This window comes from Danio rerio, chromosome 4 (assembly GCF_052040795.2).
Source record: "Danio rerio strain M-AB ecotype USA chromosome 4, GRCz13ab, whole genome shotgun sequence".
Taxonomy (NCBI): Eukaryota; Metazoa; Chordata; class Actinopteri; order Cypriniformes; family Danionidae; genus Danio; species Danio rerio.
In genome coordinates this window covers 63,389,873-63,404,849 of record NC_141024.2, presented here as the reverse complement: position 1 = coordinate 63,404,849, position 14,977 = coordinate 63,389,873, and the positions used below count along the sequence as shown (strand labels likewise).

General features: G+C 39.1%; 2 protein-coding genes across 2 annotated transcripts in view; both read right to left on the bottom strand.

Moving 5' to 3' along the window:
- LOC137489757 (protein NLRC3-like) overlaps positions 1 to 14,977 on the bottom strand; it is a 407,221-nt gene that overhangs the window by 338,348 nt on the left and 53,896 nt on the right. The gene's annotated exons all lie outside the window — the stretch shown is intronic.
- The window catches only part of LOC141381797 (protein NLRC3-like), a 54,868-nt gene that overhangs the window by 12,474 nt on the left and 27,417 nt on the right, over positions 1 to 14,977 (bottom strand). Inside the window, exons 5-7 of the mRNA XM_087249880.2 lie at positions 10,577 to 10,674; positions 2,787 to 3,065; positions 577 to 2,389 (exon numbers count right to left, since the gene is read on the bottom strand). Of these exons, the coding sequence (XP_087106006.1) occupies positions 577 to 2,389; positions 2,787 to 3,045 (2,072 nt within the window). The 5' untranslated portion in view covers positions 3,046 to 3,065; positions 10,577 to 10,674. The remainder of the gene's footprint in view (positions 1 to 576; positions 2,390 to 2,786; positions 3,066 to 10,576; positions 10,675 to 14,977) is intronic.

Sequence of the window (14,977 nt, the reverse complement as noted above, 5' to 3'; positions counted from 1 at the left end):
AACGTGCAGATGAGGAAGAAAAGTTACCCAATTCAATAGAAAAGGTCCTCCCTGAAAGATAAGAACTAAACCAATTTAAAACATTTCCTTGAATCCCAGCCCACAATCTTAAACGCTCAATCAAGATATTGTGATGTATTGTGTCAAATGCCGCAGTCAGGTCTAGTAAAATTAGAAGTGCGCATTTTCCAGAATCAACCGTCAGAAAAATATCATTAGACACTTTTAGGAGTGCTGTCTCAGTGCTATGCCGTGTCCTAAAACCAGATTGAAATTTGTCAAGAATGTCATTTCCAATTAAGTGACTAGAAAGCTGTTGAAAGACAACTTTCTCCAAGATTTTAGACTGAAAAGACAATTTTGAAATTGGTCGATAGTTTTTTAAATCTGATGAATCCAGATTGGTTTTTTTTAAAAGGGGTTGTACTACAGCATGCTTAAAACAAGAAGGTACGACTCCACTCAGCAAAATTGTATACAGCAGGAGATCAGTAATGCTTATTTGAAGTGAAAGATTGCAGATGTGTCGCAAATTAATGTGTGAAATGGGCATAAGTGTATACATAAAACTCTTACAGTGCTCTTGTGGTGTTTTTGACCACTGGTATCAGTCTCATCAGTGCTTCATCAGATCTTCTGTATTTCTGCAGTTCAAACTTCTCTTGAGTCTCTTCTGACATCAGGAGCACAAACACCAGACCAGACCAATGAGCAGAGGACAGATCCTGTGTTGTAAAATTTCCAGACTTCAGACTCTTCTGGAGTTCCTCCACAAAGTCATCCTTCAGTTCATTCAGACAGTGGAAGAGGTTAATGGTCCTCTCTGCTGATTTCTCCTCCTCTATTCTCTCTTTGATAAAGTCAGTCGTGTCTTTGATGTTTTCAGGTTTGAGCTTCAGTCTTGGGAGGAGCTGCTTCAGGTTATTCTGATTAGACTCCAAAGAGAGACCCAGCAGGAACCGGAGGAAAAGGTCCAGGTGTCCATTCTTACTTTGTAAAGTCTTCTCGACTGCATCCTTATGAAGTTTAAACAGGGGCCTTTCAGAGAGTTTCCATGTCAGTTCCTTTTTCCAGGAATCAAGAAGTAGATTTGCTTTCTTGTTTTTGTAAGTAAAATACACATAGAGAGCAGCAATGAACTCCTGAACGCTGAGATGTACAAAACTGTAAACCTGTTCCCCTGAAATGGGGTTTTCCTCCTGAAATATTCGAGTACATAATCCAGAGAACACAGACCCTTCCTTGATATCTAGGCCACACTTCTCTAGATCTGTTTTGTAGAAAATCAGTTGTCCTTCCTGCAGCTGTTTCAAGGCCAGTTCCCCAAGCTTTAGAACAATTTCATCAAAAGACCAGGCCTTGGCTTCAGGTTCAGAATTATTGCTGTATTTTTCTTTCATCTGTTGCTGTTGAGACAGTAAGTAGCTGGTATACATCCCTGTGAGAGTTGTGGGTGTTTTTTTATTGCTTTCTTGACCCAGCAGAGGCTGAAGAACAGTGAGAGAGATCCAGCAGAAGACGGGGATGTGGCACATGATATACAGACTTCTGGATTTCTTGATGTGGCCGATGATGTTTCTAGCAACCTCAGGACTGCTGTTTTTGATGAAGTACTGCTCCTTCTGCTTATCACTGAATCCTCGCACTTCAGTCACACAATCAATGTAGTTTAGTGGTATCAGACTGGCTGCTGCTGGTCTGCACGTGATCCAGATGAGGGAAGAGCGTAGAAGCTGTCTCTTTAAGAGATGTGTTACTATCTTACTCACTGTCATTTCCTGGTCAATATTTGCAAATCCATTATCCTCCTTAAAGTTCAATTCAAAGCGATATTCATCCAGTCCATCAAAGATGAACATGACCTTGCCTTGTTTTTCAGGAAGAGAGCTCAGTCCTCCAGTTCTACTAAAGAAGTACTTGTTAAGCAGACCTATGAGACTGTACTTTTCATCTTTAATCAGATTGAGTCTACGGAACGGCAGTGGAAATATGAAGACTATTTCCTGATTGTCTTTTTCTTCAGCCCAGTCTAGGATGAATTTATTGACAGAGACAGTTTTTCCCACTCCTGCAATCCCCAGTGTCAGGACTCTTCTGTTTTGTCGACCTGTGTCAGGCTGAACTTTAAACATGTTGTTACACTTCAGTGGTTTATCTTTGGCTGTCTGTTTGTGGTGTTTTAACTCCATTTGTATTACCTCATGGTCATTCTCTCTTCCTCCACTCTCATTCTCCACCACATATAGATCAGTATAAATATCATCCAGGTACTTCTTACGACCCATCTGCGAATTACCAATCAATATCTGCTTATAGTCCTCCTTTAAGTTCTTCTTTAGTTCATGGCTGATGTTTGTGTAATCAAGAGGAGTTTTACTGTTTTCTGAAGCTGCACCATTACAAGACAGAGAGAAAAAACATTAAAGTAAAACATATTATTCCCTTTATTAAAAAAAAAAACAATTACATTTATTTACAAATTTAGAGAAACAAAGACAAACAATATATTCACATTCAGCATAAGCAGACATACAGCTTCCCGAAGCCCATAAATGTTGATATTGTGAAATGCAAGCACCCATTTACATGCATTAGCATTATGATTGGCAATCACTGTTGCCCATAGCAATGCTAAATCTTAGACGGTTCATCTGAAGCTGTGCAATAAATGTTATGACAATACATCTGACTTAAAAGCCTTGCTAGGACATAGCTATAATATGGAAGATTTAATCTGATACATATGTGAATATTTGAATAAAGTTTGACAATGAATGAAACAATACCTTGCTTCTGTGTATTTTCCAGCTTTTCAGCCAAGTCATTCTGGTTTATTTTCCTCAGGATGTCCACTGTGATCTTCACAGCTCCTTCTGGTCCAAAACACGACTCCATCTTATCCACTGTCTCCAACCTGTCTGCATTCTCCATTTCAGATTTTGAAATACATCTATAGTCATTCCTTAAGCACCACTGAAACTCTTTTAGTTCAGCTTCTACCAGTTCTTTCAGTGAGTTCTTGAGCAGCTGTTTGACATTTTCCATGGTGCTTCACTCATTCACAGCTACAGGACAAGAGCAACAACATCTGAGTTAGTTTCACAATTAACATATGGACCTAGGCATTTATTTCTTGTTAGAATAATAAAATTAATATGAGTAGAAACTTAACATTTCAAAAATCTACATTTTGAAAATTGATTGTCACTATTTTAAGTGGTACACTCTGAGAAAAAAATGTAGAATGTTGTACAAAAAAGGTACAAACCCTTGTCACTGGGGCAGTACCTTTTTATGGGACAAAACTGTACCTTAAGACATGATTTGTACCATGGGAAACCAAAATGTACCTTTGTTTTTTTTAAACCTGCTGATACAATATTGTACCTTTACCAAAGGTACAAATCTTATCCATGAAGGTACCACTAAAGTGACAAGACACTTAACAGTTAACTTGTACCTTAACAGTGTCAAATGTGTTCCTTCAATAGCTATTTTAAGGCATTTTGCTTTATCCAAAATGTGTCGGTTTGTTTTAAGTAAATATAAAACATTATTACATTTATTAAACAATGTTTCAGTTTACAAAAAAGTTTTTTTGAGTAATATCACATTTACAATAAAGAATAAAAATACTTTAACAAAAATCAAAAGACCTACTTTTGCAAAAAATTTCACACTATTCACAAAAATGTTACAGAAGCACATTCTCCCATGTACAATATAAAAAATAATTATCCAATTTTCAACACTTTTGTAATCATCTAAAAGTAATTTAATTTACTTAATTTTAAAATAGAAATAGAACTATGCAAAAGTATTGTAATGAGATATTGTATGCACAATGTTTGATTATTTCTAAATAGTAAAATATCTGCATGAACACTTTGCATATGCAGGATATTTGCCAGCTCACGTATGTAGTAGAAAGCACATGCCAAAAAGTTTTGGATATTATGGGGTGGGTATCTTTTTTCCAGTACTGTTCAGAGACTTTACAGAAGCTAGAAAAACCTAAAAGGGGCGGGGGGCGATCCGGGGGAAGAGGGTGAAGTTCCAGAAATTTTTGTAATTTCTGTAAAAGGCCCATTGTAGACCTTTTACAGTTTTACCAATTTACAGTTATATTTTATGTACTTTATTTGTCTTCTTTCTGACAGCATTGTAGAATGATCACAAAAATTGAACACTGAAAAAACTGACAACTAATATAATATAATAGTTCCAAGATGTACTTGTACATGGTCATAATCCTCTGAATTAAATATATATATATATATTTTTCTATTTTGATACACATGGCCACACGGACAACAAGAGCCATTGGCAATTGGGCTGCCAGATCCTCCAGAGTTGCCAGATCCCCTTTCCTGAGTTCCCGGAGAGGGTGCCAGATCTTCTTGAATCCTGTAAATGGCGGGTTCTAGATCCTCCTGAATCCCCCATGTAGCTGCCGTCAGATCCTCTTAAATTCCCAAAATGGCGAGCAACAGTTCCTCTTGAATTCCCCGAATGGCAAGCACCAGATCCTCATGAATCCTACAAATGGCCAGAGCTGCCACCTGAGTCCCTTGAATTGCTACCAGAGCTGTGAGACTTAAAGATAAGCTTCACGATGGAAAAAAAACACACAATAAGGCAATAAAAAACAGGGAAAACAAAAGGCTTACTAGGCACCGACCAGAGGGGTATTGCACAAAAGTGGAATAAAGAAAGCTAGGATAAGAGAAAAAGCACAGCTGGACTTAGTTTAATTGGGTCCTTCTGGCTTAGTCCAAGAATCTGCCGAACCAGCTGTATTCCTCCCTGTTTAGAGACCTTACTTGCGCCATACTCACGTTAATGACAAAGGCAGACTCGTCCAGGCTTCTGGAGGCCTCTTCAACCTCCTGGATGGTCAAATTTTGGAAGACTCCACAGCGGTGCCCTGAGATGGAAGTTAGGTAGCCAGTAAGAAAGCCATAGAAGCGCCATTGTTGCCTAGTGTTTGGGTTGGACTCCAGGCTATCTGATGAAGGCAGTAAAGTTAGACAAATTAGACCACCAATGGTTTAAATTAGCCAGAGCCGCTGGTGCCCTAAAGCAAAGGGAGGGGGCGGGAAAAAAACATTTCTGCTCTGGGTTACCAGCAGCTCTAGGTTCACCCAGCTAAACCAGCCACGAAAGCCCGCCCACCTTCCCCCGAATGGAATTCCATGATGTGGCTGGTTCAACCAAGAGCTGCTGGTGCCCTGGAGCAGAAACGGAGGAACGAAAAGGTGGAAACGTTGACCGGCAGACAGCTCACTTACCAAGGAGGGCAGGGATCTTCCTTCCAGCGGTCTGGTGACAGCGCACCAGGCTGGCCTTGGCTATCAGTCTGCTCTCCTTCGCCTGCTTGGTTCTGACCTTGTGCACGACAACACGCTGGCATATGCCGCGAATTAGAGCTCTGACCTCCCTGCGAATCAGTACCAGGGCCGTGCTGGAGAGGCGGCAGGAGGCCGGCAGGGTTTCCAAGAGGTAGTCTAGGAACTGGGCTATGTTTTTCAGGTAGTGCTGTTTCGTAGGCTCGGCTATCCGCGTCCGGCCCAGCAGGGCAGCCCAAGCTCGGATTCGGGCCGGCTGATAGAGAAACAGGAAGTTCTCTGGCTCCGCGATGCCTCTTGCCATGTAGCCCAGAAAGGTCGGTAGGCTCGCTGCCAGGTTGAAAGCCTTCAAACTCCCCCAAAAGCAGGTCTGCAGAACGGGTACAACCAAGAGTACACAGCCCTGAAGACACAACCCCACTAGACCAACAGTAAAGTGCCACAACTATACTCAACTCAGCATGGGGACATAGTCCGGGAATGGATAAGCTTGCGGGTCCAAAGCTTCCGGAGGCTCGGGGGCGTCGGACCTCATCGAACATGCACCGTTTTGGTGGCGGCTCCACATGCGCCGGCAGTGGGAGCTTTTTTGTACGACCTGCTACAACCATATCGATATGCACCAACCATCGAACGGGGGTCCAGACAGCTCATAACCCCAGCACTACTGACCCTGGCATGTGGCTTGTTTGATGGGAGCAAGCTGGCGCGGACGCCGGGCCATAGACTCCCTGCTTCTTCGCTAAGAGCACCGGGATGCGCCCGTGCTGGCCTGAGGGGACAACTTGCACTTCGGCTTAGGTTAACAGCTCAGCCACGGGCCCCTGACTTCCATGGGGCGCGCCCACCGGCCTTGCCCGGGTTTGGTCGCACCTCCTGGGGCAACAGGCCTGCTCTTAGACCCCTGGTTCGTTCAATCGCTAAAGCCAAAATTGCACTAAGTGCCCATTTCTTCGCCTTCTCCGAAAACACAACGGCAGGTCAGAGAAACCCAGTATCACGCGCGCACCTCCAGGCGCGGGACATGCCGAAAAAGGTGGTCTCTCTTCGGCCATGGCTTGGTGGACTCGGGCCCGGGTCTAATCAACGCCTCCGGTGAGCGCATCCATTGCGTTTGCCAGCGGTCGTTCCAAAGACCCACCTTCCCCCGCTAAAGATCCACCATCCCGCCAAATGTTAGTTGTTCCAAACAGCAAAAAAAAAAAGCATTTTGTTTACCAAATCAAGTTTTTTACTTTCCACTAGAAGCTCAACAGCACTTCAGACATCTGCAACTCTTTAGGACATTTAAAGCCCCTATTATGCATCTATCAAGCTCTGACAAAGTCTCATACATCATTAATCTTTTCTGATCCTTCCTTTAACAAACGGCCGATGTATGCCCCATTGTAAACGTGTAGATTACGGAAGCACTCATCATAAAAATTACAGAAAAACAGCACAAGGCTGGGGCTGTAATGCTTTTTTTTTATTTCAAAAATAAACTTCAACCACTGACTCTTCACAGCCTCATCTTTGGGTGTATAATAACTTTCTCTCATACTTCAAAGCACAGCGTCTTCATGACATGATCCAACCGGAATCTGCTACAGTGTTTGTGAGTGTTTTCAATTTTCTCAAGTCTGTGCACACAACATATCGTTGTCACGCCAACACGGCTAAAGATTTGTTACCCCGACAATTTATTTGAACCACTCTGTGTTGACTCTTTTATACATGAATCAATAGTTTTAACCTTCTGGGTTCTGAGGGTGTTTTGGGGCTCTGGGGAAGTTTTGACATGCACTGACATTTGTGTTGTTTTCAGTATCTTAAAAACATATAAGCATAAAAACATAACATATAATACAATAAAACAAATAGCTAAAAAGTGATAACACTGTAAACAGCACAAATGAATGAAACGTTTTTGCCTGGTTAGTGAAAAACTAAAATTTTGAAGTCACTGAATCAAGGCTGTGAAACACACAGAGAACATTTGTGCACAAGACTTTTGGGAACTGGATCTTGTAGCCTAGTGTTTTTGCTTCAAAATGATGAGAGAATCTTGTTTACTTGCATCTTGTTTATTTGCTCACAAAAAACAATATAATGAATTAAAATTTCTAAGTCACTTTTTGAGTTAAAATGGTCTATGTGAGAAGGCATGAACTATCATTACTATGCAGTGAGTCACATCTGAGAAGACAAAGACCTGCATAATGAGCTGCAAAATGAGCCATCAGACAGGTATGTGACTAAGAGAATGAACCTGAGAAAAAAAATAAGTTTATATATTTGCAGTTTATTTAAAATATATCTATCACACAAAATAACTCGAGATACACTTGTGAGAGTCAGCACACTGTATAATACTCTGTAAACTATATAAACTTGCACATAGCAAATCTAATTAAAGAATAAGCAAGATGATTACATAAACTATATTATTAACATTTTTGTGATGTTCACTGACACTAGTACTAATTTACCTAACAAACTCAGTTACCATAGGAATTATAAACTGAACAGCACCTGTTTTTTAAACAACTCTCAGTATTTATTTTTCACAATAGCTTATGCATATATATACTTGATGAGAGAATCGAATGCAAATAACAAAGAAACTATATTTTAACACTAGTAACCACAAATAGGATTACCATACTCACATGAAAAACATTATTAGCAAGTTACAGTGAATAATGAAGTTGTTTTGAAGCATACTATAGTAAAGTACTTGACATAATTTATTTTATTTATTCAATAGTTGCTGTGGTTATATAACCACTAGCAAGGACATATTTTATATAAATCATGAAGGTAATAATAAAAGGCTTACTTGACAGTGTAGGAAAAAATGAATTTATTTTTTATTACTTTTGTGTCTTTAATTTTTTATTAGAAAAATATTCAGACTAACAACAGATTAATCAACCTTTCTCTTATGTATGAGATCACATCTTGACCTGACACGCTTCCTGTTTATTTTTATTTTTTACTGTGCTGCATACTTTTAGAGGAACTGCTGACCAGAGGAAATATATTAAAGAATAAATTTAGGGTTGTTCTGGACTGCGGTCTATACATGTCACAAGTTGCCATGATGCTTGTAGAAGTTGTAAAAAATATTAGATACGCACGTAATTGTTCAGTTCTGGTATGCAGAGAAGGGTTGTAGAAAGAGGAAGTATGTCTGGGGTACAAGAGCCAAAGGACTGCAGAATTACTCATAAGTGACATTACACCAAACTCCACCTGTTAATATCAGTTGTGTATATATGCTGGTGTCAGGAAATGTATGTTAGTTGCGAACCTCTTGAATGTAATTCTTGTATTGCAATGGGGTAACGTAACCCAGAGCTCTGTCATTGAATTGTTTATTTGTATCTAATAAATTACTATTATTTTTTGGCATTGAAGAAAAACCTCTCCAGACCTTTTCTTATTGAACACACATGGAATTGGCTTGATATTCCAACAACAGGAATTCTGTCCTTTGCTGAGTCTAGACATTCTTTAACATGCGCTCGTCATCAGAGTCGCACTCTTCCTCTGAGGAGAAAGTAAATTCTTCAGCGCTGTTTAGTATCATGCTTCTTCACTCGTGTAGCGTGCCAACATTCAGTCGAAAGTAAGTAACTAAAATAAAGCTTGTCGTTTTATGTCATGTCTTGCCATGTCTTGTACATTATTACCTGGCACACTTTAGTTCATTTTTATATGAACAGTATGCTCACTGAGTGCGGGATCACGTTCGCTGTAATGAGGAGACAGGAGAATCTGTACTTACTTTTATACGGATTACAAGAAAAGAGATTATTTTTTTCTGGCTTGAATTGGTTAATGCACAAGTAGACATATCAAGCTTTCTTTAGAAACATCTCTCATATTTCTTTGTTGAGTATTTGCTGAGTTTCAGTTCATTTTAATGACGTGTTTTTCCTGACAGACCATATCTTGCACAAGTCTCATGCAGGATATTTGTAATATCAAAGCCTCGTGAGCGTGGTAGCATTACCTCTAATGAGCTTAGACTGAGAAACTAAAAATAGCTTTGGTTTCATACTGATTACTTTATCAAACAATATTTGTTTTCAACATGCACATGAATTTAAAAATAGAGAAACTTCAAGCTTTCTAAAGATATGTGTCTCATCTCTAGGTGTTTGGTTTTCGTGTTTGTGAGTTTCATCGCATTTTACTGACGCGTTTCTAAAAACAGTTCACGGAGAAAGAAAAGACAGATTGCCTACACTGTTTATTATCCTTGTTTTGCAAAAGCGCACACGTTTGTTGTAATTGTGAGTGTACACATTGAAAACTAGACACCTAACAGATTTGATCGATGTATTGATCTTATCTGTACGATCAAAACTGAAAGTGTAATTTAAGTTTATTTCAGCTTAATGAGGTAAAAACTTGTCAGACCGCGTATACGTGGTCTTCGACCCCATGGGATTAAAAATGGTGCACTTTCAGATTTAAGCCTTAGCTGGATATTTCACCTCACTTAGAGCTGTGTTACACACTGCATGAAAGATCATTTTCAAAAACCCATAATAGGAACTCTTTAATTCACTGCATTGTCCTTACCCATCACCTTCTTGTCAGCTGAAGATTTTGCTAAATGCTTTACTGGTAGGACTGCAACCATTAGTGGTATATTTAGCTGCTAAGATCCACTCCTACTGCAGAGAAATCACTCTCCTCCTCCCTCACAAAGCCAGAAGGGTCCAAACTTTTCTTAGGCCAATGTACAACTTGCTCCCTGGACCTCCTTAGTTAGAACATCTCCACGTGAATGAAAGACCATCACCTGCAGCTTAATCCAGCTAAAACTGAACACCTTGTGTCCTTCCTGCAACTCTGACTTAACACCATGGCTGGGTCCGAAACTGCATACTTCCATACTATATTGTACGCTAAAATCAGTATATGAGCCGAGTATTATGTCCGAAATCATAGAATTCGAAAATCAGTATGCGAGCAGTACACGGATGACTTACTACTTCCGGCAAGATTCTGGAGTGCGCATAGCATACATGCTGCGCTATCCCATGATGCCCCACGAGCAAATTCATGAATGGGAGTAAAGTGATGCAATTGACACAGGTAGGTCACGTGACCATGACAAAATGGCAGATGTAGTACGTCCGTATTCCATTCGTACTTTTCATGTTCATACTGTATAGAACATACTTTTCTAACGCCCGAGTAGTACGTTTAAATTCAAATGCAGTACCTACCGAGTAGTAGGCGGTTTGGACGCAGCCCATATCTTCTTGATCAAACTGGAGTCAGCTGCCATTAACCCTTTCCATTCAGTCAAGATTCCTGGGGTGATCTTTGATGACCAAACACAGCAAAATCATGCAATTATGAACACTTTGAGATGTTCAGTAAAGTCAATCTGAACCCTTGGCTCTTCAACCCATCAATGGCTGTATAATTTTGACGATTGAGAAAACTTTTTTTTTTTAAATTTTATTTTAATTTTAAAAACGATTTTCCCTATTTTAGAGGAACATTTGTTAGTTTTTTTTTTATATATGTTCTGTTCTACTTTTGTGTTGAGAATTAGGAAATGTCATGATCTTTGAAATGTATTTAGAGAAGATAAATAATGTAAAACAGGTGACAGTTTTAGCCACAGCAGTTGTTTAACATCAGAATCAGCTAAACCGCAACACTTTAGGCAAACAAAAGAAGGTCTGACTGGTGAAACTCTTCAGGGTTTTCAACTCATGTATCTAGAAATAAAATTGTGTGAATCCACATTACTGCACATCACTTTTATGATATAAAGCTATTCAGTCCTTCTTTTCCACAAATGTACACTCATAAAACAAACTAAATGCATTCATGGATACTATTATTGCAGTTTGAGTTTTCTACACTTAAGAGCTTCTGTAACTCGCTGAGCTTATGCTGTGTGCTAAAAAAACGGACTGTTCCTGTCTGAAGTAAAAAAGAGTCTGTAATTAATCATTACATCAAAATGAAGCTGTTGAGTGAGTTTCTGTCTCAGAGTTCACAGAAATATGATAAGAAATACAGTCTGAGGATCACAGACTCATTAATGAACACACAGAACACTCATGAACACACAGATCATTGACAAACACACAGATCACTCATAAACACACAGATCACTCATAAACACACAGACTCATTAATAAACACACAGATCGCTCATAAACACACAGATCACTCATAAACACACAGATCACTGACAAACACACAGATCACTCATAAACACACAGATCACTGACAAACACACAGATCGCTCATAAACACACAGATCACTGACAAATACACAGATCGCTGATAAACACACAGATCACTCATAAACACACAGATCAATGACAAACACACAGACTCATTAATAAACACACAGATCGCTCATAAACATACAGAACCCTCATGAACACACAGATCGCTCATAAACACACAGATCATTCATAAACACACAGACTCATTAATAAACACACAGATCACTCATAAACACACAGATCACTCTTAACACACAGATCACTCATAAACACACAGACTCATTTAAAAACACACAGATCACTCATGAACACACAGATCACTCATAAACACACAGACTCATTAATAAACACACAGATCGCTCATAAACACACAGATCACTCATAAACACACAGATCACTGACAAACACACAGATCGCTGATAAACACACAGATCACTCATAAACACACAGATCAATGACAAACACACAGACTCATTAATAAACACACAGATCGCTCATGAACACACAGATCGCTCATAAACACACAGATCATTCATAAACACACAGATCACTCATAAACACACAGATCACTCTTAACACACAGATCACTGATAAACACACAGATCACTCATGAACACAGATCACTGACAAACACACAGATCACTCATAAACACAGACTCATTTATAAACACACAGATCACTCATAAACACACAGATCACTGACAAACACACAGATCACTCATAAACACACAGATCACTCATAAACACACAGATCACTCATAAACACACAGATCACTCATAAACACAGATCACTGACAAACACACAGATCACTCATAAACACACAGATAATTCATAAACACACAGATCAATGACAAACACACAGATCGCTCATAAACACACAGATCATTCATAAACACACAGACTCATTAATAAACACACAGATCACTCATAAACACACAGATCACTCTTAACACACAGATCACTCATAAACACACAGAACCCTCATGAACACACAGATCGCTGATAAACACACAGATCATTCATAAACACACAGATCACTCATAAACACACAGATCATTCATAAACACACAGATCACTCATAAACACACAGATCACTGATAAACACACAGATCACTTATAAACACACAGATCACTGACAAACACACAGATCGCTCATAAACACACAGATCATTCATAAACACACAGACTTATTAATAAACACACAGATGACTCATAAACACAAAGATCACTGATAAACACACAGATCACTCAGAAACACACAGATCACTGATAAACACACAGATCACTCATAAACACAGATCACTGACAAACACACAGATCACTCATAAACACACAGATCACTCATAAACACAAAGATCGCTGATAAACACACAGATCGCTCATAAACACACAGATCACTGACAAACACACAGATCGCTCATAAACACACAGATCACTCATAAACACAAAGATCACTGACAAACACACAGATCGCTCATAAACACACAGATCACTCATAAACACAAAGATCACTGACAAACACACAGATCGCTCATAAACACACAGATCACTCATAAACACACAGATCACTCATAAACACAAAGATCACTGACAAACACACAGATCGCTCATAAACACACAGATCACTCATAAACACACAGAACCCTCATGAACACACAGATCACTCATAAACACACAGATCACTGACAAACACACAGATCACTCATAAACACACAGATCACTGATAAACACACAGATCACTCATAAACACACAGATCACTGACAAACACACAGATCACTCATAAACACACAGATCACTGATAAACACACAGATCACTCATAAACACACAGATCACTGACAAACACACAGATCACTCATGAACACACAGATCACTCATAAACACACAGATCATTCATAAACACACAGACTCATTAATAAACACACAGATCGCTCATAAACACACAGATCACTGACAAACACACAGAACCCTCATGAACACACAGATCACTGATAAACACACAGATCACTCATAAACACACAGATCACTGACAAACACACAGATCGCTGATAAACAAACAGATCACTTATAAACACACAGATCACTCATAAACACACAGATCACTTATAAACACACAGATCACTCATAAACACACAGATCACTGACAAACACACAGATCACTCATAAACACACAGATCACTCATAAACACACAGATCATTCATAAACACACAGATCACTCATAAACACACAGATCGCTCATAAACACACAGATCACTCATAAACACACAGATCGCTCATAAACACACAGAACCCTCATGAACACACAGATCACTCATAAACACACAGATCACTCATAAACACACAGACTCATTAATAAACACACAGATCGCTCATAAACACACAGAACCCTCATGAACACACAGATCACTCATAAACACACAGATCACTGACAAACACACAGATCGCTCATAAACACACAGATCATTCATAAACACACAGATCATTCATAAAAACACAGATCATTCATAAACACACAGATTGCTCATAAACACACAGATCACTCATAAACACACAGATCATTCATAAACACACAGACTCATTAATAAACACACAGATCGCTCATAAACACACAGAACCCTCATGAACACACAGATCACTCATAAACACACAGATCACTGACAAACACACAGATCGCTGATAAACACACAGCTCACTTATAAACACACAGATCACTCATAAACACACAGATCACTTATAAACACACAGATCACTCATAAACACACAGATCGCTGATAAACACACAGATCACTTATAAACACACAGATCACTCATAAACACACAGATCACTCATAAACACACAGATCACTCATAAACACACAGATCACTTATAAACACACAGATCACTCATAAACACACAGATCGCTGATAAACACACAGATCACTCATAAACACACAGATCACTGACAAACACACAGATCGCTGATAAACACACAGATCATTCATAAACACACAGATCACTGACAAACACACAGATCGCTGATAAACACACAGATCATTCATAAACACACAGACTCATTAATAAACACACAGATCACTCATAAACACACAGATCACTCATAAACACACAGACTCATTAATAAACACACAGATCACTCATAAACACACAGATCATTCATAAACACACAGATCACTCATAAACACACAGATCACTTATAAACACACAGATCACTCATAAACACACAGATCGCTGATAAACACACAGATCACTCATAAACGCACAGACTCATTAATAAACACACAGATCACTCATAAACACACAGATCACTGACAAACACACAGATCGCTCATAAACACACAGATCATTCATAAACACACAGATCGCTCATAAACACACA